Raw genomic sequence first — 24,681 nt, forward strand, 5'->3', positions numbered from 1 at the left:
GAACAGGAATGTTCATGGTCACATGGTCAGCTTGAAAAATGTAAAGCCCTAATTTATTTACCAAGGATCCTTAGTGGCACAATAGTTAAGTGCTCGGCTGCTAACCAGAAGTGGTGAACCCAGCCAGTGGCTCCACAGGAGAAAGATCTGGCAATCTGCTTCCATAAAGATTACTGCCAAGAAAACCTTATGGGGCAGTTCCACTCTGCTGCCTGGGACTAGAGTTGAAATTCATTCCAGGACACCCAACAACAACAATTCACTGACCAAGTGTTATTTGGGGTGGAGAGGTGAGTTGTGGGGAGAGATTTCCAGAGTCACTTCCAAATACAAGAGAACTAATTGCCAATTTTGTACACTTAAGAGAATAACCCTAACATTGGAAAGCAAATTTATCTAGAAACTTAATTTCAAAGTTTTGGAAAATGCTACTTCTAAAATGATTTATTCTCAACCATGCCTATAGGAAGGCTGTTAGGTCATTGGCCGAGGGACCCCAGCCCCCAGGAGGCACCCACGTTGAAAGGATGCTTACATCAATAGTACACATTTTAGGAGATTTTAAGAGACGTGACCAGTGTCCCAAACTAGAATTTGGCTAATTTTCATATATTATGGATCACAAAGTTGATGTTAATAAAATAATAAATGTGTCAGTCTCCACCTATGTTTAATCAGTTTAAAGTGAGCCATTATAAATGGAAATTAAGAGAAATTTTGTAATAAGACCTAAACCTGCAAAAAATATTCATTAGTGTATTTTAAAGTGATACTGAAGCTACTGATCTGGGGGCAAAAAAGAGGTATAAGGCTCAAAGAGGATAAGGAACTCACTGGTTCTATTTTTAAGATAAAAAATAGTAGCTTCAGTTTACAGAATGCCTTTCAATAAAAAAAATTCAGATCACGTACGTATGTATAATTTCATGCACCCTCACAAGAAGTATGACGTAGAAAGTTATTACTGTTATTTCCAATTTAAGGATCCTGTTATAAACCACAACAGAATGCAAACATGGAAGGTACTGAAAAGAAGAGTACCTCAACCACGACTGCCCTTACATCACACCATCACTGTCAGAATGTGAATGCACTTTACCAGCTGCCACTGAGTCGACTCCAACTCATGCAACCCCACACATGTCAGAGTAGAACTGTGCTCCATAGAGTTTTCAGCCGCTGGGTGGCCTTGGACCGTGGATCTTTCGGGTAGCTGCAGAGAGCATTAACAGTTTGTGCCACCCAGAGACCCCGGAATATATTTTAGGATTTTCTGTTTTAACTCCATTTGGTAGATACAGAAACTGAGGAACAGCAAATACTATAGAACCTTATACATCTGAGAGTCCTCAAATGAATTCTGGTCCAGGGCCCCAGACCACCAAATTCTCTACCGCCACCTAGTTGCCGACTTCAATCTTCTCCTCGAATTGTCTCTATAGACAATAATGAACACGCAGGGTTTCAACTCTAAGTTCCCTCTCCATCTAAGATAGGCTAAACCATTGTAGCAGACAAGTATGCTACTTACAGAGGTTTGAGGTCAAACTTATTTAAAATCAAGTATAAAACTTTCCCTAGTGAACTTATATAAACAATTGTTTCCCATGCTTCAACAACCAGAGTTCTCTTTTGACCTGATTAATAAGAACTGAGAAATAGTCCTAAACTGGACAAATGTGGAAACCTGCAACTGCCAAACATGAGTCCTTCACTTAAGAGTCCAGAGGCCAGGAATAGGTCAGGCTGACCAACACAAGACATAAGAGCCTCAATATATCCAGTTTACCACAGCTTAATTTGTGTGAGATTCATAGGTGACAGAAAGAATATATCCTGTTTTCAGACCAAATTGAGACAGCTGCATAGTCCAACCAGCCCACATCTACTACCAGAAGGTGCTTTGGGAGGAAGTCAGGCAACATCACCTTCTCCCCATATTTTTCAGGGAATCATAATGGGTGACCTTGTGATAATCCTACTGAAGCGAAGCAACTGTTGAGGCAGGAAATCAACTGTGGATTTGTAGGACCTGGCTCAGCTTTCAGAGACGATTAGAGGTCAAAGAAACCTTAGGGTGTAGTAATTTTCAAACAAGGTTTAGCCAAAAAAAAAAAGGAAAAACAAACAACCACTGTTGTCCATTGAGTCGATTTGGACTCATGGCAACTCCAGGATCATCAAGAGTAAAGCTGCACTCCAAAGGATTTCCAATAGCTGATTTTTCAGAAGTAGAAAGCCAGACCTTTCTTCCTCCAACTTTTCAGTTAGCTGCTGAGCGTATTAACTATTTGAAACACCTAAGGACTCCTTGGTTAGCAACAGAATACTTTTCCCCCGAAAAGAAATCTTATCTGAAAATCCAATATATGCCATAGGCAAAAGAGACACTGCTTCGACTGAAGCAAGGGGGTGGGAGTGACCGGTAGCCTCCCCACCTCGCTTTCCCGCACGCCCTGTGCAGGCCATTTAAAAAACACAGGGCTGTGAAGAATATGGTTCAAGTTCACTGCTCAAGCCCAACATCTGTGGTTTGCAGAGGAGGGGACTTGGTCAGAAAGAGGCTGGCATCTTGATTCTGGTGGGCTTGGGTTCAATCTGCCACCTCTGCTATGTATCAGCTCTGTACACACACTTAGGAAATTATTATATCTCTCCGGACCTCAGTTTCCTCATACAATGGAATAAAATATTTACCTCCAATTCTCAACAGTGAACATTAGAAATGATGTTATGATAAGAAGACCTGAGTAAAAGCTAATGACTGAGGTTTTAGTAGTTTGTGTCAGGGCATGGAACTAGTTAATAGCACACCAGTACCAGAACTAGGGAGTCCCTGGGTGGCAAAAAATATTCTAGCACTCAACTACTAGCTGAAAGGTTGGCGATTCAAACTTACCTAGAGGGGCCATGGAAAACAGGCCTGGAGATCTGCTTTTGAAAGGTCACAGCCTTGAAAATTCTATGGAGCACTTCTACTCTGCACACGTGGGGTCACCATGAATCAGAACTGACGTGATGACAACTAATGACAACAACCAGTACCAGTTGCCATAGGGGAGACTCTGACTCATGGTGACCCCAGTGTGTCAGAGTAGAACTGGGCTCCACAGGGTTTCCAATGGTTGATGTTTCAGTAGTAGATCATTAGGCCTTTCTCCCAAGGCACCTATGCGTGGACTTGAACCACCCACCTTTCAGTTAGTAAGTCAGTGCATTAACCATTTACACCACACAAGGGCTCCAATTAATAGCACTCTGGCCATCCCAGCATTCTGTCTATTCCCTTGCTTTGCTCACATACCTTCTCTCACATTCACTTTTCTTTTTCCAGGGTTCACTCAATTTGTTATCACTTTACTTGAGGAACTGAGTGCAAACAGAGAGGGAAAGATCCTGAAGTCTCTTGAATGGGCAGCAGGAAGGAAAATGACTCACAATGAAATGACTATCTGAAAAAACAATATCCCCTATACCAAAAATACGCACCAGCCATTCCTCGGAAGGAAGACTGGGCAACCTACTTCCGCAGAGATACCGCCTCGGAAACCCAAGGAGGGGTTGCTATGAGTCGGGACCCACTCCACGGCAGTGAATTTTTTTTTTTTTTTTGTATACCAAAAATAAGGAGCTCTGGTGGCATATCTGGTGGCATAGTGCCTAAGGCATTTGACTGCTAACCAGAAGGTTGGTGGTTCAAACCCATCAGCCACTCTGCAGAAGGAAGACTGGGCAATGTACTCCCATAAAGATTTACTGCTTCAGAAACCCAACGGGGGTTGCTTTGCTTTGACTCAGAATGGACTCGATGGTAGTGATTTCCTTTTTTTTTTTTTTTTAAATCGGTATATCAAAAATAGGAAGAGATCCATATTTGTGCCCATTCCAAAGACAGGTGATCCAACAAAATGGGAAAATTATCGAACAGTGTCATTAATATCATACAAGTAAAATTTTGCTAAAGATAATTCAAAAACATTTGCAACATTATATTGACAGGAAACTTCCATAAATTCAAGCCAGATTCAGAAAAGGATATGGGACAAAAGATATCATTGCTGATGTCAGACGGATCTTGGCTAAAGCAAAGAATACCAGAAAGATGTTTACCTATAATTTATTGAGTATGTAAAGGCATGCAATTCTGTGGATCACAACAAATTATGGATAACATTGGGAAGAAAGGGAATTTCAAACATTTAATTGTACTCATAGGAACCAGTACACAGACCAAGAGGCAGTCATTTGAACAGAACAAGGGGATACTGCATGGTTTAAAATCAGGAAGAATGTGTGTCAGGTTGTATCATTTCACTGTACTTATTCAATCTGTATGCTGAGCAAATAATCCGAGAAGCTGGACTATATGAAGAATATCATGGCATCAGGATTGGAGGAAGACTCCATTAACAACCTGTGATATGCCGAAGACACAACCTTGCTTGCTGATTGTGAAGATGACTTGAAGCACTTACTAATGAAGATCAAAGGCTAGAGTCTTTAATATGGATTACATCTCAACATAAAGAAAACAAAAATCTTCACAACTGGACCAATAAACAACACTATGGTAAATGGAGAAACAAATTGAAGTTGTCAGGGATTTCATTTTACTTGGATCCACTATCTACACCCATGGTAGCAACAGTCAAGAAATCAGACATCATATCGCACTGGGTAAATCTGCTGCAAAAGACCATTCTGTAAAGTGTTAAAGAGCCAAGATGTCACTTTGAAAAGTAAGTTGTGCCTAACCCAAGCCATGGTATTTTCAATCACCTCATAAGTGTGTGAAAGCCGGACAATGAACAAGAAAGACTGAAGAAGAACTGGTGGTTTTGAGTTGTGGTGTTGGTGAAGAATACTGAAGGTACCATGGACTGCCAGAAGCACGAACAGATCTGTCCTTGAAGAAGTATAGCCAGAATGCTGCTTAGAGGTGAGAATGGCCAGATTTCATCTCTCGTACTTTGGTCATGCTGTCCGAAGGGACCAGTCCCTGGAGAAGGATATTATGCTTGGTAAAGCAGAGGGTCACTGAAAAAGAGGAAGACCCTCAATGAGACAGACTGACACAGTGGCTGCAATGATGGGCTCCAGCATAGCAAGGATTGTGAGGATGGTGCAGGACTGGGCAGTGTTTCATTCTGTTGTACACAGGGTCACTATGAGTCATAGCTGACTCCATGGCACCTAACAACATACCAAAAATGAAACTTTATTTTATTTAAAGAGCTATTTTTGTGTCATTTTTAAGGACCTTTCATTAATATTCTAATTAACGAACCCCCACTTTCACCTAGAAGCACTTGATGGCTGATATGCCCTCCTGTCACTCTGCACCTGGGTGGTACAGAGATGTTAACATGCTCATCTGTTAATCGAAAGGTTGGAAGTTCAAGTCCATGCAGAGGGGCCTCAGAACAAAGGCCTGGCAATCTAGTTCAAGAAAGTCAGACATCAAAAACCCATGAAGCACAGTTCTCTGACACACATGGCGTGGCCACAAGTGGGAGCTGACTCCATGGCAACTGCTTTCTACTCTATCAAGATTTCTCCAGACCCCTGTCACCATAACTTTCCTTGACATCACCTCCTTTCTGTCAGTGGAGTCTACGATCCAGGTCCTATCTGTATTCTGGTCTAAGAGCCAGTGATGTAGATCTAGTCCTCTACACATTTCACAAACAACAGGCAGAGGTCTGTAGTTGCCTTACCTGTCTGTGCTCTAACTGTTGACGATAAACTGGGCTGCTAGCACTGCCCACAATTCTGAGTGCAGCCAACTCAAATAAGCCAAGTTTATGGATGAGCCACACCAGCATCATTCTCCCTTAACTCACTGTAAGAAAGGGACTTAAAATACCACCAGCCTCTACTATCCATTCTGTGAAATTAGGTGTTATTTCCACACTCAGCATAGACACAGTTCTTGGATATCAACAAATCACAGAACGTTTCTAGGTACTGAACCATACAGTAAAATTTCTCATGGAACTTGATCAACCTCGGGGCAAAGAGCTATGACTGTGTTCCTGGAGGTTTCTAAATAAAACGTAGTATTTTATATGCATTAATTCAACTAAATCTGCTCAGCTACTGCATTCCATCCATATGGACCTGACGAAATGATACACTGGTGAGCCTGCCTGTGGCTTGCAGTTTCAAACTGTGATTCTTTAAAAAGGGCAATAAATTTAGGTTCAGGGAAGAGCATGACTTTTCAACCTCTAGATACTTAGCTTATAAAATACAGACCTCAAGATCTCTGTAGTTTGTGTGTGTGTTTGTGTGTGGACAAGTTATGGATGGAGAATGAAAAATGAAAAATGTGTAAATTGGAATTGAGTTGAAAATTGAATTAACTGTTGAGCAATCAATACATATTTTGTTACACAAATATTAAGTTGGATTCAAATAAGAACCAATGATCTAAACCATCTATTTTTCAGGTACCAGTCTTTTTAAATGTCTAAATACAGGTCGATAATATCAGCAAGTGAACTTGGGATAATATTATCTTTTCAGTAAAAATCATCAATTATAGTGTGGCACACATACATTCAAACCATTAATCCTCTTACACAGTGAAAGAAATACAAACATTGAAGGGGGAAAAGATAATGGGAGCTCCCAACACAGTACTGTTGGCTAGGTGAAACCGTGTCCTCATATATTCTGTGAGATGAACACATGCTACTTTGGATATAAAGGGAGATTTGCTAATTGCCTTCCAATTGCAGTTTCTGGTTTTCCATGGTAATTCAGTGGTTAAAGAGCTTAGCTGCTAACTGAAAGGTCAGCAGTTCGAACCCACCATCTGCTCTGCATGAGAAAGATGTGGCAGTCTGCTTCTGTAAAGATTATAGCCTTTGTTGCAAGCAGCCATCTAGATGCAATGATGGGCCTCTCCTTGTCCAGAACAAAGAATGAAGAAAACCAAAGATTCATGGAAACAATTAGTCCTTGTGACTGGTACACCATGAGATCCTCAGCCTATTCGACTATGAGACCAGAGTAACTAGATGGTGCCTGGCTACCACTGTCAACCACTTGGAGAGGGATCTACATAGGAGATCCTGGATAGAGAGGGAGATCAATGTAGAACAAAATTCAAAATCATTTGGGGGAAAAAATGGGGAGGGACCAGGTTTGCCGGTCTGATAGAGCCTGGTGGAACCACTGAGACTATGGCCCCTCGCTGCCCTTCAGGTCTAGAATTGAACCCACATCTGTGGCTTCCAGCCAAACAAAAGACAGGCATATGAGTTGAACAGTTACCTGAGGTAGATACACTCCTTGGAGAGAACAATCATGGGAGAAAGAAGGGCTGTTTATGCACAGGGAAACAGCTCAGGGGGCAGGAGTGCATGGAGGCATGGATACAGGGAAGAGGTAACTATTGGGAGGAAGTGGGAGAGAAGCTGTTGCATTGGGGTTAATTGTAATCAATGTCATGAGACAACGTGTGTGTAAACTGCTGTATGGAGAGTGATTTGCTCTGTAAACTTTCACCCAAATCACAATTGGAAAAAAAAAAAATTATAGCCTTTGAAACTCTGGGGCAGTTCTACTCTGTTCTATAGGGTCACTATGAGTCGGAATCGATTGCATGGCAGTGGGTTTTACTTACTCTGACATAGCTCATTAAAAAAGTTCAGTTGCTAAGTAACCAGCAGAACTTTTTCTAGTTGCAATGTAATTCATGTCAACTCTAGTGACTAGGTAGGTAGATGTTGCTGAATTTTATCCACCAGGAGATACATGTAATACAAAGTGGAAAATCACCTCAAGACTTCCAAATCATCCCATGTGATGCTTTTCTTACTAAGCACAGTAAAGGGAGACACTGGCAAAAATGGTCATTTCCTCCCAGTAATTCAATCTTCTCAGGAATTATGAGTTGCCTGTTAGTTCTACGCAGTCAGAAATTATTGTAAGTTTTTCTCTGTATTTTCATGGTAATTCAATTTCCTTTTCTTCTACTTTAAAAGGAAATTATAATTACCAGTATTTACTGAGAGTAAATGGCTAAGGGCACTTCCATTTCATTTCATATCACTCTAAGCCAAAACAACATTGCTGAGTTAAAATAAAAAAAAGTCATAGGGGAATAGGTCTTAATATAACAGTGTGTTCTGGCATAGAAACAAATAAATTATCATCTGAAACTTGGTATGACAGTTGGAATCACACATGGGAAGACGATTAGTCTGTAACAGAATCATATTACTAAAAGAGTATGTATATAAGTATTTTAACATATATTTGAAGCCAAGAATGTATATGCAATACTAAAATGTACATATACATTATAGCAACACAGATTAACACTGGAAAGCAACACTGCTCACAGAGACATTTAGTCTATTATATAAAAATTAATCTTTTTAAAAAACTGATTTGTATAATACTCTTTATTGATACAATTCTGAATTAAAGGTGCTTTAATAATTCTCTCCTTTTCCTTAAATAAAATGAGAAGGCTACCACCAACTCTCCTTCCAATCCCACCAAGCTTAAAGGGGGAAAATTAGAAGGAAGGAAGGAGAAATAGAGGGAGAGAGGGGAAAAGGTCTTCCTCAATTTTAATAAATAACTTTTATAAGAAATAATTCTTTCATGTGCTCAAAAATAGTATGTCAGGATAGATATTTAGTTACTTTATCCCTGGGACATTAAGAAAGATAAAAATAAATCCTAGGAAATATAACTTGGCTTGTTTCTATCTATTGCAGTGATGGTAAACTTCTCAACTTCCATTGCTACTCCAGAATCTGAGAGATTGGCTCATGCCTCACTAAGAAATCACTCTGTAGTTCTAATAGTAAAGTCTTTGAAAAACCCCAGATCTGCCCTTTGGCTGAGGCTGAAGCTGAAGCTGAGCCTAGGAGAACGGAAAAGTTTCAAACTTTAGAGTTGGGCTGGATTTAGAGAATTGCAAGCTGGGCAATTCTAGCAGGCTAAAGGAGAAAATGTCAGTATGAATAGTTAACAAACTGTAAAGCAACACACAAACATTACTTTTATTCATGGTGATTACTGATGATGATAATGACAATAATTATAATAATTTTAGTGCTGCTGTAGTTTGATCCACAAATCCCAATACAATTATAGGGAATGAAAAGCAACCAATTGGTAGTCAATTACAGATCTGCCTTGCTTGGGATAAGCAGAACCATCAGATCCAAATTCCACCCAATAGAATTCAACAGAAGGCTCACTGTAGCCTCCTCCAACTTCTGCTCTTAGAATAGAGAATCAAGCTGATCAAGTCCCCCCCACCCCCAAGTTTGGAATTTCACATTTATTCCAAAACTTTAAAGAAATTATCTTTTCAGTTTTCTCAGATTTGAATTTAGTCAAAGTCACTTTAATTTCACTGCAATAGAAACAATTTAAACTAAACTATCCATAACATTGAATATTATTCCCCAAGAAAGGTTCAGACTAAAAAGAATATACAACAAACTGTTTGTCTCCTCAATGGCTCAAACACATATAATAAAATGTTTACTAAAACACTGGTATTTGGACTAATTTTGATGTTACCTCTGGGACTCCTAGTTTCCGGCATGCTTCCAAAAAGTTTTCCACATTTCTTCTGCATTTGGCCATGCTAAGTTTGGGCTATAAACACAAAAACAAAAAAAATAATGTATTATTAATGTAGACACTCTATTAATAAGAGGTTACATTTTAAACATTCTACATGGCATAAGTAATACATGAGTACTGGAGAAAAAGAAAATAATACATATGAAAATAGAAGAAAATAAAATATTATCCAGAAACTTCCACCTAGAGATAAAGAGTAGTTAATATTTTGAATTATATCCTTCCTGGTATTGTACATATGCTCACTTTTTAAAATAGGATCACACTGCTGTGTAACTTGCTTTGGGTTCCCCTAAAACTATACCACAATCATCTTTTCCCATTCATATGCATGTGTTTCTAAGTTATTGTTACTAGCTGTCGAGTTGGTCCCTGACTCATGAAAACGGAACAAAATGCTGCCTGATCAACCGCAGGTCAGACTGTTAAGAGAAACAGGGACTTCACTGGCTGATTTTCAAAAGTAGATTGCCAGTCCTTTCTTCTCAATCTGTCTAGATTTAGAAGCACCACTGAAATCTGTTCAGCATCATAGCAAATGCAAGCCTCCAGTGATAGATGATGCACTGGCTGGGAACTGAACCCAGGTCTCCCTGCATGGAAGGTAAGAATTCAACCAATGAAATACGAATGGCCCCTATGTAGGAAAAGAGTAAAATTTACCAGGCTCATCTTCTCCCCACCAGAGCAATGGATTTAATTAGAAAAAGGCAACATCAACGTACACAGCACTGATTAAGAGAGTCTCAAAACCGAGCTTACTCTGGCTATGTTTGACCTCTAAGATGTGGGATACATAAGAAATGCATTTAGTTCATAAGTTTTAATTTTTACATGATAACTTTTAGATCTTTTACTGTTAAATTTTAATATCCCATTATTAAACTCAAACCAAACTCATTGCCGTCAAGTTGGATGCTACTCATAGCGACCCCTCCTTGGGTTTCCGAAGTGGTATCACTATGGAAGTAGATTGCCCAATCTTCCTTCTGAGGAGTGGCTGGTGGGTTTGAACCATCAGCCAGCCTTCTGGCTAGCAGTCAAATGCCATTATTAGTTCCCTTAAAAGAGAAGGTATGACTGATTCTAATGGTCTTGGTGCAGGAGAAATGATTTATCAAGGTGGATCTAGTCAGGGGCAAGTGACATGGCACTCATTCCATCTTTTCACGGTCCAAACTAATCATCATAAAAACTAAATCCACACAGCATTTACTAAAAAAAAAAAAAAAAAAAAAAAAAAAAAAAAAAAAAGAAAAGACTGCCTCCCCTGCCCCCTCAAAACCTGGTGCCATGTAGAACAATTTAGTTTGGAGGCTAAACAAAAATTATTTTTGTTTAGAAAGGATAGTATAGATAGTTTAGAAAGGATTGTATAGAAAGGAAAGTATGTCCCTCAACATGAGCCCTACAGAGATGTGACAAGAAATGCTTGGGTGGTTTGTCTTAGGTTAAAACCACTGGGCCGTGGCATTAAAGCCTCCCACAAACAGAAGAAGGCAGAGACACAGGCAATGCAATGGGCATAACAGAATAGGTCCCAGACCTAGCAGACAGGAGAGGTATAGGTATTTCATCATACAGAGACCCTAGCATTTGTCTCTGTGAACTTCTGTAACCATTATCTTCCTTTATCTATTTACAATTTAAGAAAGTCTGCTGTGAAATTAAAGAGCCCTGGTTGCAAAGTGGTTAAGCAGTTAAGCTGATAACTGAAAGGTCAGCAGTTCAAACCTATCAGACGCTCCATAGGATAAAGATGTGGCAGCCTGCTTCCATAATATTTACAGCCTTGGAAACCCTGTGGGGCAGTTCTACTCTGTCCTATAGAGTCTCTATAGTTGGAAAGGACTCAATGGCAATGGGTTTGGTTTTTCTGGGGTGGCTCTGAAACTAAGGAGCTCTGGTGGTGTAGTGGTAAACCACTCTACTGCTAACCAAAAGGTGAGTGATTGGAATCCATCACCACTTTGCAGGAGAAAGATGTTGTAGTCTGCTTCCATAAAGATCATTGCCTTGGAAACCTTATGGAGCAGTTAAATTCTTTTCTACAAGTTGCTTCAAGTCATGGTGGACTTAACAGCAGTGGGTTTGGTTTGTCTGTTGTTTCTTGGTTTTTTTTGCTCTAAACTTCTGAGGTGACCAACAACAATCAAAATACTTACGCCAACAACAGAAGTCAATGAAAAGTGTTTCAAGCTACATAAAAGAAAATTCACCATAATTGGAACTGAGTAAAGGTCCATTCTAAGAGCATTTCCTAGTTTTGGTTAGAAAAATAATTGCTACAAATGCAATGACTTTAACCCTTGACCTCACCATTGGTCAAAGAATCAAAAATTATACAGAATCAAGATGCTAATGTTTTGCTTATCAAATTGTAAAATACTGACAAATTCATTTTTCTTAGGAACAGTCTCTCAGCATATTGACAAGAGTGATTCTGTTCATCACTATATTCCTACAGATTGGCAAAAAATGGGCAACATTAGTTCCACAAACAAAAAAGTACAATGTTCGATGTCAGCAATAATACATATAGAAAGGACACTTCCACCTAACGCTGATAGTGTAGATACAATCCTATTTCTTATAAGGGTGTTCACATACTCAGTGCTATGGATACCACTGTGCGATAGGAAGACACAATCCTTGTCCTCACTTAGCTCTAGTCTAGATTAGAACATTAACAAAATCTTAACGGTGATGGGGATGCTACAAGAAAGATATGTAAGGAAAAGCATCAAATCCAGCCTTAAAAGAAAGTTGTCTTCAAGATGACTCTGACTCATGGTGACCCCACGTGTGCAGGGTAGAGCTGTGTTCCATACAATTTTCAATGGCCGATTTTTCTCCTCCTGGGTGGACTTGAACTCCTAACCTTTTGGTTAGCAGTGAAGTGTACTAACCGCTTACACCACCCAGGGATATATATACATATTTATGGTAGATTGCGTATAGTAGATACACAGAATATATAGTGTATAAAAAGCAGCTAACAATTAAAACACAACTTCAATGTGGAAAATATGTTAAAGAAATCACAATGCTATCAATGGTTATTTTTGGTTGGTGGAATGAAGGACAGTTTATTTTTCTTCTACATCTCTTTTTCTCCAATGAGCATTTTCCTCATTATTTTTCAAAATTTAAAGATTTTATTAAAATACAAAACAAAACACTTTAAAAGAATGCAGCATTTTCCCCGAAGAATAAAATATTCAAATGTGTATAGATAACATGATTCATAACATCTTTTAGATTCTGCGTAATGACAATTGGAGGCATATAAGTCTATAGTTTCTCTTAATCTGGGAAAAATTAATTAAATGAGAAATTGGCACATAGCTTAGAACAACTTTGTAGCAGTTTGGACACCTCATTTGTAAAAAGTACTCAAACGTTTCACATTGGATTGTGGACCAGAATCTACTAGATAAGGCTGCTGGAGATTTATGGTCAAACAATTCAAAAGAAAAATATACATTTGATAGCATAGAAAAGAATCTGAGAGTTTAAATGGGATCATCAGTTCATTTTTCTACTTCCTAGAGAAAAAAACTAGGACAATAAAGACTGTGAAGCTTTCCTGGAGGGAGGGAAGTGCAGAGAGGCCTCCAACAGGCTTCCACTGGTATTTTATACATGTTGGACCTTGAATAATAAGTTGCCATAGAGTCAATCATGGTGACCCCATGTGTGTCACAGTAGACATGTGCTTCATAGCATTTTCAGTAGTTCATTCTTCAGAAGTAGTTCACCAGGCCTTACGTCTGAGGCACCTGTCGGTGGATTCTGACCTCCAGCCTGCGGTCAGCAGCTGAGTACATTAACCGTTTCTACCACCCAGGGACTCCTCCTTGATATCTGGAGCTCTGAATTCTGAAAATCTATTAGATAATCAGCAATCACAGTAATGGCTGACATTCATGTATGTGTTAATATGCCAAGCACTGTGCCAGGAGCTTTATAGGTAATACCTCTTTAATCCCGACAAGATTATTATTAGTACAGAGAAGGGCAAATTATGTTAAAGAGAGGTTCAGTAACCTGCCCGAGGTCATACAGTTTATAAATACATGAGATTTCAATCCAAGCCACTTAACTCTGGAGACTACATTCTTTTTTTTTTTTTTTTTTTTAATTGTCATTTGGGTGAAGATTTACAGAGCAAACTCACTTTCCATACAGCAGTTCACATATACTTTGTCTCATGTCATTGACCACAGTTTACCACAATGCAACAGCTCCCCTCTCACTTCCTCGCCATAGTTACCTCTTCCCAGTGTCCATCCCTCCATACACTCCTGCCCCCTGAGCTGTCTCCCTGTGCATAAGCAGCCCTTCTTTCTCCCATGATTGTTCTCTCCAAGAAGTGTATCTACTTGAGGTAAATGTTCAACTCATATGCCTGTATTTTGCTTGGCTGGAAACCACAGGCAAGGGTTCAATTCCAGACCTGAAGGGCAGCAAGGGGCCATAGTCTCAGTGGTTCCACCAGGCTCTATCGGACCAGCAAACCTGGTCCCCACCTTTTTTTTTTCTCCAAATGATTTTGAGTTTTGTTCCACATTGTTCTCCCTCTCTATCAAGGATCTCCTACATAGATCCCCTTCCAAGTGGATGACAGCGGTAGCCAGCCACCATCTAGTTCTTCTGGTCTCATTGTTGTATAGGCTGCAGACTGGATGGTGTACGGAGCCTACATTCTTAACCCCTAAATTCCTCTGTCTCTCCTAACAAATAAATTGTGTGGCTAGTGATTCTCTCACTCTTCTCCACATGTCTAAAGCCTACATGTGTGTCAAAGACCAGCTTATCCCTGATTCTCCCATCCTTACCTAAACTACCATAAAACAGAATCTAGCCTTCATTTGGCTCCCGACATGCTCTGTGATATGAAGGAAAAGTATCCCTCTGGGTAGTGTCTTAGGGTGGTGTGCTTAAGTGCTTGTCTGCTAACTGAAAGGAGAAAGATGAGGCAGTATGCTTCTATAAAGATGTATGGCTTTGGAAAACCTGTGAGGCAGTTCTATTCAGTCCTATCGGGTCACTATGCATCAGATTCATCTCAACGGCAGTGACTTTGGTTTTGGTTTTTACAGAGGAAATAGGAACAACAACAGAAGAGATGAGAATGGTGAGGGTTGCAGCAGAGTCTCTGTCATTTTCAGTTGTTCCACTGTCTCCCTGTCTTAGTTCTCCAATGCTGCTATAACAGAAATATCACAAGTGGATGACTTTAACAAACATAAATTTATTTTCTTACAGTTTAGAAGGCTGCAAGTCTGAATTCATAGTGCTGGCTCTAGGAGAAAATTAGGCTAGAAGTCTGACTTCAGAGTGTTGGCTCTACAGGATGGGTGGAGGCCCCCTGACTTTGGGTTTAAGCTTTGCCTTCCAGGCCCACTGGAGCAAGCTGGAGGCTTCTCCTGACTCATGCTGCTGCTGGCTGCTGAGGCTGACAAACCCAAGATCATCAGGTAAAATGGAACAATCCCAAGATCAACAGGCAGCACAGCAGGCTACTGGTTCAAGTCCAGGAACTAGAGGTGAGGACTGAACCAAATGCAGGATCCTTTCTATATATACTGGAATCAGGCCACACCCTAAATACAACTCTCCTTCAACTGATTAACTGCTCACAGCAGATTCCACCACGGAAGTGATTACACCACATCCAATCTCATGTGGAAGAAGCACATCCAGCTGCCATGCCACTCAAAATCATGGCCCAGCCAAGGAGACACACAACCTAACTACACTCCCCAGTATCTCCAACATATCCTTCTGCACAGTGAGTAGGGTAGTCAAGGAATTGCTACATTAATGATTGGCTGATTGACCTCTGGCTTCACGCATTATTAATGATATTTTCAATAAAATCCACATCTTTTCAGGGCTATTCTAAAACCCCAAATAATGAGTAACGGAAAGAGATTATATTTGGCAGAGAAGTTAACAACCAGAAAGCCCTTTCTGAAAAGATGACTTTTAACTGTTGATAGAACCATATGAGAAAGAAGTCTTTATGTTCCCACAGTTTTAAAGTTAGCACTGTAATGTGAAAGTGATTTGCATTTCCCTCAAAAGAAATTCTTCTTCTCTTCTTAATGTAATTATTTCAACATATTCTCCCTTCCCACAGTGAAAAGCTGGTTTGTTGTCTCATTCAGACCAGTTTCTATTCTGTTTTTCTAGTTGTTTGAGGCATATGGTAGAAAGGATCTGAGCAGGGCCCTGGTAATCCCAGTGGCATCCATTAACCAGAGTATGCTCCATGTAAAAGTTAGTTTCCCTCTATGGTGTTACTTACAACTGCTGGTGAGGGGACATGGATGCTTGCGACAGACCGTGGGCGGATGTGGTTGACTAGATGGCAGAGGACTACTCCGTCCATGAGTGCTGCCCCGAGGTCCTCATGCAGGCTGACCTTGAGTCTCATCTCAATGCTCTGGTGGAGTAATCAGAAAGAAGCCTGTGGTGAGCAGCTTTCATCACCTGAGACAACTGAGGTAAAATGTAGTTAAAGGTTTTTGTGAACTTAGACATGGACTTCATTATGAAGGAAAAAGTGTAAGTACATCCAGAAAACACTGAACACTATTTACATCTTTTCAAAATATTTTAAAGTAAAATTCCCTCAGTATAAAAGGAAATTCACTTAGATCTAAAATGTTTTATTAATAGAATGAAAGCAATAATGGAATAATTGATAGGGTTCAAGATTTCTTTGTTGTTATGTGCTGTTGAGTCGGACCTGACTCATAGTGACCCCTCCTTGGGTTTCCGAGGAGGTATCACTACAGAAGTAGATTGCTCAACCTCTTAGTCTTGGCTATAAAATGTAAAAACAGAATGAACTGACAAATGAAAACCAAATATGACCAGTTCAGACAGTAAAGAGCAGAGTAAGGTCGAAGGGATGCTTTTGTGTTAGACTGTGTTTTAGTTCAGACATTTATTTATTTGTTCCCCTTTCTTAAACTTTTTCATTGGAGATAACTGTAGATCTATATACCAGCTGTAAACCAGTTACTGTTGAGTTAATTCTGATTCATGCGAGCGGGTGCATCAGAGCAGCACTGTGCTCTACAGACTGTTCAATGGCTGGCTTTTCAGAAGGATATTGCATACCCTTTCTTCTGAGATGCCTCTGAGTAGACTCCAACTTCGAACATTATGTCAAGTAAGTGCATTAACTGTTCATACCCCAGTGCAATATCAGAACCAGATACTGGCATTGTTACAGTCAAGATACTAAACATTTCCATCACTACAAGGATCTTCATAGCCCTTTTATAGTGACAAATGCCTCCTGCCCCCACCCCCTCAACCACTGATCTCTATTTCTATAATTTTGTGACATCAAGAATGTCATATAACTTGCAGGACATTATGCTGAGTGAAATAAGTCAATCACAGAAGAACAAATATTGTATTACTCTACTATTGTGAAAAGTCAAGGAAAGGTTTAGATACAGAATGAAACTTTCTTTGCTGGTTACCAGGGGTGGGAGGGGAGAGAAGGGAACATTGCTAGATAGATGGAGACAAGTATTGATTTGGGTGAAGGGAATGTGAGTGATCAACACAGTGGCATTGAGGAAGAGGGAGACATAGAGAGGTACATGGAGATACAGACAACAAAGATGAACCCTTTTGCATGTACAGCACAGTGTTGTCAGTGAAGGCAAACACTAATCTAGGGTGGATAGATGAGTGGACAGGCTGAACAATCAGATATGTCTAGGCAGGGTGGAGTGTGCCCAGGACCATGTACAGGGTTGACGGATGGTGTTTCTACAAATGTATCCGTATATTTTGTAAGAATGTATACTTTCTATATATACTAATATATAGAAAGTTGACAAGGGACAAGGTTGTGGTGACTTCTTGGCCACAGCCAGCTACCTGGAGGAAATAGTTGGACCTGTGGGCTCAGATCACAGGGCACATCAAGCTCAATTGGCATAACATACTACACAAAAACATTAATCCACATCCTACTTTGGTAAGTAGTGACTGGGATCTTAAAAGCTTGCAAGCAGCCATCTAGATGCAATGATGGGTCTCTCCTTGTCCAGAGCAGAGAATAATGAAGAAAACCAAAGACACATGGAAACAATTAGTCCAAGGCACTGACAGACCATGCGATCCTCAGCCCATATGGCCATGAGACCAGAAGAACTAGATGGTGCCTGGCTACCACTGTCAACCTCTCAGAGGGGGATCTGTGTAGGAGATCCTGTGTAGGAAGAACAATGTGGAAGAAAACTCCAAATCATTTAAAAAAAAAAAAGAGGGACTAGGTTTGCTGGTCTGAGAGAGCCTGGTGAAAACCATGAGATTATGGCCCCTAGGTGCCCTTCAGGTCTGGAATTGAACTAAATCCTGTGGCTTCCAGCCAAATGAAAGACTGGCATATAGGCTGAACATTTTCATCAGCTAGATACACTCCTTGGAGAGAGCAGAAGGGCAGTGTATGCACAGGGAGACCGTAGGGGATAGGGGGGCAGAAGTGCATGGGAGGGAAGGACACAGGGAAGAGGTAACTATGGGGAGGAAGTGGGAGGGGAGCTGTTACACTGTGGGAAATTGCAGTCAATGTCATGAGACAAAATGTATATCAACTGCTGTATGGAAAATGAATTTGCTCTGTAAACTTTCCCTCAAATCACAATTAAAAAAAAAAAAAAAGAATGTCATGTAAGTGGAAATATACAGTATGTAACCTTTTGGAACTGGCTTTTTTCACTCAGCATAAGTCTCTGGAGATTCACCTAGATGATCTAAATACCACAGTAAAAGGGTATCCGGGTTGTTTCCAGTTTTTGGCTATGACAGGTAAAGCTGGAGTAAACATTTCTGTACTTTTGTGTGTGTATGCAAACATCAGTTTCCATTTCTGGTTTTCAGTTTTTGTCCTGATGCTCAAAAATACAATTTTTGGGTCTCAGAGTAGTTGCTTTTTTTTTTTTTTTAAGAAACTGTAACATGTCTTCTAGAATGTCTGTTACATTTTACATTCCCAAAAGCAATGTATGTGTTTTGGTTCTCTAGTGCTGCTCTAACAGAAAATACCACAAATGGGTTGCTTCAACCAACAGGGATTTATTCCTACAGTTTAGGAGGCTAGAAGTCCAAGTTCAAAGTGCTGGCTCTAGGGGCTGGGTGAAGGCCCCTCGACCTTGGCTTTAGCTCTGCTTCTTGCTCCTGTGCTACTGGAGCTATAGGCATCTCTTAACTCAGACAGCTGCTGGCTGCTGAGGCTGACAAACCCAAGGTTGACAAGTAAAATGGCACAGTCCCGATGTTACAAGCAAGCCACTAACTCAAGCTCCAAAACTATCCTAAGATCACTAGGCAACATGGAAGGCCACTGAGATGAAGACTCAGCCAAATGCAGGATCCAGATGTGCCAAAAAGCTCAGAGACCCTTCTCAAAGCTGTCTTATATACTGGAAGCAGACCACATTCCTAAGGCAGCTACTCAGCTGCTTACTGCAGATTTCACCATGGGGTTGATTACTAGTCTCATCATGGGGAGTAACTACATCCAGCTGCGCAGCCACTCAAACCAGGCCTAGCCAAGTTGACACAAAACTTAACTACCACAGTATGAATGTCTAACCCTTCTGCATTCTTGACAGCATTTGATGTTTTCACCATTTTTAAAAAGTCATTCTGATAGGTGTAGTGATAACTCACTATGGCTTTAATTTCATGTGCTTATTTGCCATCTGAATACACCTTACGAGGAGCCCTGGTGGCACAATTGTGAAGAGCTTGACTACTAACTGAAAGGTTGGCAGTTTGAACCCACCCTGTGGCTCTGTGGGAGCACAGAACTGGAGATATGCTTCTGTAAAAATTACACCAAGAAAACTCTATAGGGCAGTTCTACTTTGTTACATGGGATTGCTGAGTTGGAATCAATTCAACAGCACCCAACAACAACAAAAACACTGCTTTCTTTACAGAAGATTTCAAAGGATATTTTTGGTTTAAAATTTAAGGTCTCATGACTATCTTAGGGTGATAGTTTCAGGGGTTCATCCAGCCTCAATGGCTACAGAGAGGCTGGATTCTATGAGAATTTGAAATTCTCTTCTGTATTTTCCCCCTTTTGATCAGGATTCTGCTATAGAATCTTTGATCATAACATTCAGTAAAGGTAGGTGGGCACCATCCAGTTCTGATCTCAAGGCAAAGGAGACAACTGTTCATGGAGGCAAACAGACATACATTCCATTTCCTTCTCCTACTCCTCACTCTCTTACTTCCTCTTTTGCTTCAAGAAAATAGAGACTGATTGTATCTTGGATGGCTACTTACAAGCTTTTAAGACTCCAGGTACTATGCCACAAACTAGGAGGCAGAATAACCAAAAAACCAAACTCACTGCCATCAAATTGATTCTGACTTATAGTAACCCCCATTGGGTTTCCGAGGCAGTAAATCTTTACAGAAGTAGATTGCCCTGTCTTCCTTCTACGGAGTGGTTAGTGGGTTTGAACCACCAGCTTTATGGTTAGTAGTCAAATGCCTTAGGCACTGCACCACCAGAGATCCTTAGGAGGTAGAACAGAAGCATTAAAAACAGTATTAGGTCAATTACCTAGGATGTCCTATGTAACCATAACCCTAAAACTCCAAACCAAGAAACTAAACCCTATGACATGTTTGTTTGTACATAAGCAGGCTCAGAAGTTGCTAAAAAAAAAAAGAGAAATCAACTTTGATGAAATTCAACTTATCAATTTTTTCCATTTTGGATTATGTTTTCTGCATCAAGTCTAAGAATTCTTTGCTTAGCATCTAGATCCTGAAAATTTTTCTCCTATATTATTTTCTAGTTTTGTATATTACATTTAAGTTGGTGATCCATTCTGACTTAATTTTTGGATAAGGTGTCAGACTTAGGTCAGGGCTCATTATTTTTGCCTATGGCTGTTCAGTTGCTGCAGCATTATTAGCTGGAAAGTACTGTTACTGAATTGCTTTTGCACCTTTGTCCAAATTCAGTTGGGCATATTTGTGTGGGTGTAGTTCTAGGTTTTCAGTACTACTCCACTGATCTAGGTATCTATCTCTCTGCTAATAACTAATTCCAAATTAAAAAAAAAAAACCAAACATTGCTATTGAATTGATTCTGATTCACAGTGACCCTACAGGACAGAGTAGAACTGCCTGATAGGATTCCCAAAGCTTCTTTACAGAAGCCACATCTTTCTCCCACCAAACAGCTGGTAGGTTCAAATTGCCGACCTTTAGATTAGCAGCCAAACCTTATAATCATTGCAACCACCAGGGCTCTTAGAATTATTCAGAGGCCAAAATTCACCAATGATCAATTTCTAATTTGTCATTTTTACTGAGGTATCATTTTATGTACCACAACTGTGGCCAATTTTAAAGCAGTTCTTTAAAAAAATACAAAAAGGAATTTGGATCTAGTTTCAAGAGCAAGGAACGGAACTGGTGACTAGTAAATCCAGGTGGAGAATTTGTGATAAATACTTAGCTATATAATAAATCTTACAATCAGACTGATTCTTTTCACTTTATTCTTTTCCAAATTGTTTTAGCTATTCTAGTTCTTTTGCCTTATCATAGAGATTTCAGAGTAATTTTGTCTATAGCTACAAAAATCTTTTGATCTCCCCTGGTTGACTGTTCTAAGGAGTGTACTTACCTGGTGTAACTGTTCAACCTATATGCCTATTGTTTGCCTGCAAGACACAGGAGTGAGTTCAATTACAGGCCTGAAGGATGACGAGGGGCCATACTCTCTGGGGTTTCACCAGGCTCTATCAGACAAGTAAACCTGACCTTTTTTTTTTTTATAATTTTGAGCTTTGTTCCACATTTTTCTTCCACTCTATCCAGGATCTCCTATAATAATCCTCTTTCAAGTAGTAGACAGTGATAGGCACCATCTAGTTCTGGTCTCAGGGTCACATAGGTTGAGGTTTGCATGGTCCATTAATTGCTTGGACTAATTGTTTCCATGCATCTTTGGTTTTCTTCATTCTTCTTTGCTCTGGTGGAGCAGAGACCCATTTAATGCATCGTAGATGGCCACTTGCAGACTTTTAAGACTCCAATCACTACTCACCAAAATAGGATGAAGAGCAATGTTTTTGTGTAGTATGTCATGCCAATTGAGCTTGATGCTCCCTGCATCCATGTTCCTGAGCCCCTGGGCCCAACAACTCACTCCCTCAGGGTGGCAGGCTGTGGCTAAGAAGTTATCATAACTTTGTCCCCCATTAGCTCTATTATATATTTGGATATTCTTTTACCACATACAAATACATATGTAGAAATGTCACCCGCCAAACTTATATGGACATGGGTATATTCCATTTTGCCCAGATATATCTAATCATTCATCCTGTCTACCTATGTACCCAGCCATTGATTGTTTGTTATTATTGATAATGCAGTATTGTGTATGTAAAAGTGTTTATCTTTGTTGTCTGTACCTCTTGTGTACCTCTCTGGGTCTTCCTTTTTCTTAGTGTTACTGTATTGGTCACTTGCTTTTGGTATGTTGCCTTTCCCTTCACCCAAATCAATACTTGTCTCTTACCTGCCTAGCAATTTCCCCTTCCCTCCCTGGAAACCAACAAAGAAAGTTTTCTTCCATATATAAACCTTTCCTTGACATTTTAGAGTAGTGGACTAATACAATATTTGTCTTTCTGTGATTGACTTATTTCACTCAGCATAATGTCCTCCAAGCTCATCCACATTATGAGGTGTTTTGTGGATTCTGCATTATTCTTTAGTGTTGCATAGTATTCCCTTTTGTGTATGTAATGTATTTTGGTTATCCATTTCTCCATTGATAGGCACTTAGGTTGTTTCCCTATCTGTGCTTTTGTAAACAGTGCTGTGATGAACATGGGTAGGCATTTGTTTCCTGGCTCTCACTTCTTTAGGTTATATACCTAGTAATGGGATTGCTGGATCAAATGGTATTTGTATTTCCAACTTCTTAAGGAATCTCCATACTTATTTCCACAGTGGTTGTATCATTTTACATTCCCATCAGCAGTGTATGAAGAGTACCAGTCTCTTCACATCCTCACTATCATTTGTTATTTTTCTGTCTTGTTGAACTTTGCTATTACTGCTGGGATCAGATGGTATCTCATTGTTTTGATTTGCACCTCTGGTAGCGTAGTACCTAAGGCACTTGATTGCTAACCAGAAGGCTGGTGGTTCAAACCCACCAGCCACTCCTCAGAAGGAAGGTTGGGCAATCTACATTCGTAATGATACTGCCTCGGAAACCCAAGAAGGGGGCGTTATGAGTCGGGTCTGACTTGATGGCACACAACAACAACAACAATGGCTAATGATCACAAACATTTCTTCATGTGTTTGTTAGTCACCTGAATATCTTCTTTGGTGACATGTCTGTTTGTGTCTTCTACTCATTTTTCAAGTGGATTGTTTGACTTTCTGGTGGTGAGGTGTTGGAGATTTCTATACATTCTAGAAATAAGTCCCCTGTCAGATACGTTATTGCTGATTATTTTTTTCCAACCTGTATGTTCTCTCTTAACTCTTTTGGAGAAGTCTTTTGATTCACATAAAAATTTAATTCTCAGAAGGTACTAATCATCTAGTTTATCTTCTGCTATTTGTGCATTTTTAGTTACGTTTGGTAATAATGCCATATATTAGGGACTCTATCTTTGCCCCTCTTTTTACTTTGATGAACTTTATAGTCATAGGTTTTACATATAAGTCTTTGATCTATCTGGAGTTATTTTTTGCATATGGTGTGAGGTGTGGATCTTGTTTCATTTTTTTCTGCAAATGGATATCCAGTTTTGCCAGCTCCATTTGTTAAAGAGACTGTATCTTCCACATTGAATGGATTTTGGCTCTTTTGTCAAAGATCAGCAGACCATAAATCAGTGAATTTGGGTTCTCAATTCTCTTCCACTGGTCTACATGTCTGTTATTGTACCAATACCAGGCTGTTTTGACTACTGTGGTCATATAGTAGGTTTTGAGATCCAGGAATATGAGATCTCCTGCTTTGTTCTTCTTCAGCAGTGCTTTGCTTATCTGAGGGCTCTTTCTTTTTCATATAAAATTAGTGATTGGTTTTTCCATGTCCTTAAGCAATGTTGACACAATCAGGATCAGGACTGCATTGAATGTTGCTTTGTGTAGTATTTACATTTTCACAATGTTCAGTCTTCCTATCCATGAGCATGGTATGTTCTTCCATTTATGCAGATCTCTTATAGTCTCTTGAAGTAGTGTTTTGTAGTTTTCTTTGTATAAGTCTTTTGTGTTCCTGGTAAAATTTATTCCCAAGTACTTCATCTTTTTGATAGCTATCATAAATGGTATTGATTTCCTTATTTCCTTCTCAGAGACCTCTTTGCCAGTATAGAGGAATCCAACTGATCTTGTATCCTGCCACTATGCTAAATCCTGTAATTAGTTACAGTAGTTTTCTTCCTGAGTCTCTTGGGCTTGCTATGTATAGGATCATATCATTTGCAAACAGGAATAGTTTTACTTCTTCCTTAACAATTTGGATGCCTTTGATTTCCCTTTCTTGCCTTATTGGCTTAGCAAATACTTCCAGTACAATGTTGAATAGAAGTGGTGACAGAGGGCATCCTTCTCTAGTGCCCATACTCAAGGGGAATGCTTTCAGTTTCTCTCCATGAGAATAAGGTTAGCTGTTGGTTTTGTATATATGCCCTTTATTATGTTCAAGAATTTTCCTTCTATTCCTATTTTGCTGAGAGTTTCTGATCAGGAATGGGTCTTGGATTTTATCAAATGCTTTTTCTGCATTGATTGATATGATCATGTGGTTCTTTTCCTTTATTTTACTTATGTGACGGCTTACATTGATTTTTTTTTTCTATGTTGAGCCATTCTTACATTGATTGTTTTTCTATGTTGAACCATCCTTGCATACCTGGTATGAATCTCATTTTAGTCATGCTGCATTATTTTTTTGATATGTTGTTGGAGACTGTGGCTAGAATTTTGTTGGAGATGTTTGCATCTAT

At 39.7% G+C, this 24,681-nt stretch overlaps 1 protein-coding gene across 1 annotated transcript in view; it reads right to left on the reverse strand.

Moving 5' to 3' along the window:
• The window catches only part of LRCH1 (leucine rich repeats and calponin homology domain containing 1), a 343,960-nt gene that overhangs the window by 13,853 nt on the left and 305,426 nt on the right, over positions 1–24,681 (reverse strand). Inside the window, exons 18-19 of the mRNA XM_042781726.1 lie at positions 15,938–16,075; positions 9,556–9,633 (exon numbers count right to left, since the gene is read on the reverse strand). Of these exons, the coding sequence (XP_042637660.1) occupies positions 9,556–9,633; positions 15,938–16,075 (216 nt within the window). The remainder of the gene's footprint in view (positions 1–9,555; positions 9,634–15,937; positions 16,076–24,681) is intronic.

The sequence above is a fragment of the Orycteropus afer genome, unplaced genomic scaffold (assembly GCF_000298275.1).
Source record: "Orycteropus afer afer isolate SDZICR_OR568_19922 unplaced genomic scaffold, OryAfe1.0 scaffold00157, whole genome shotgun sequence".
NCBI classification, from domain to species: domain Eukaryota; kingdom Metazoa; phylum Chordata; class Mammalia; order Tubulidentata; family Orycteropodidae; genus Orycteropus; species Orycteropus afer.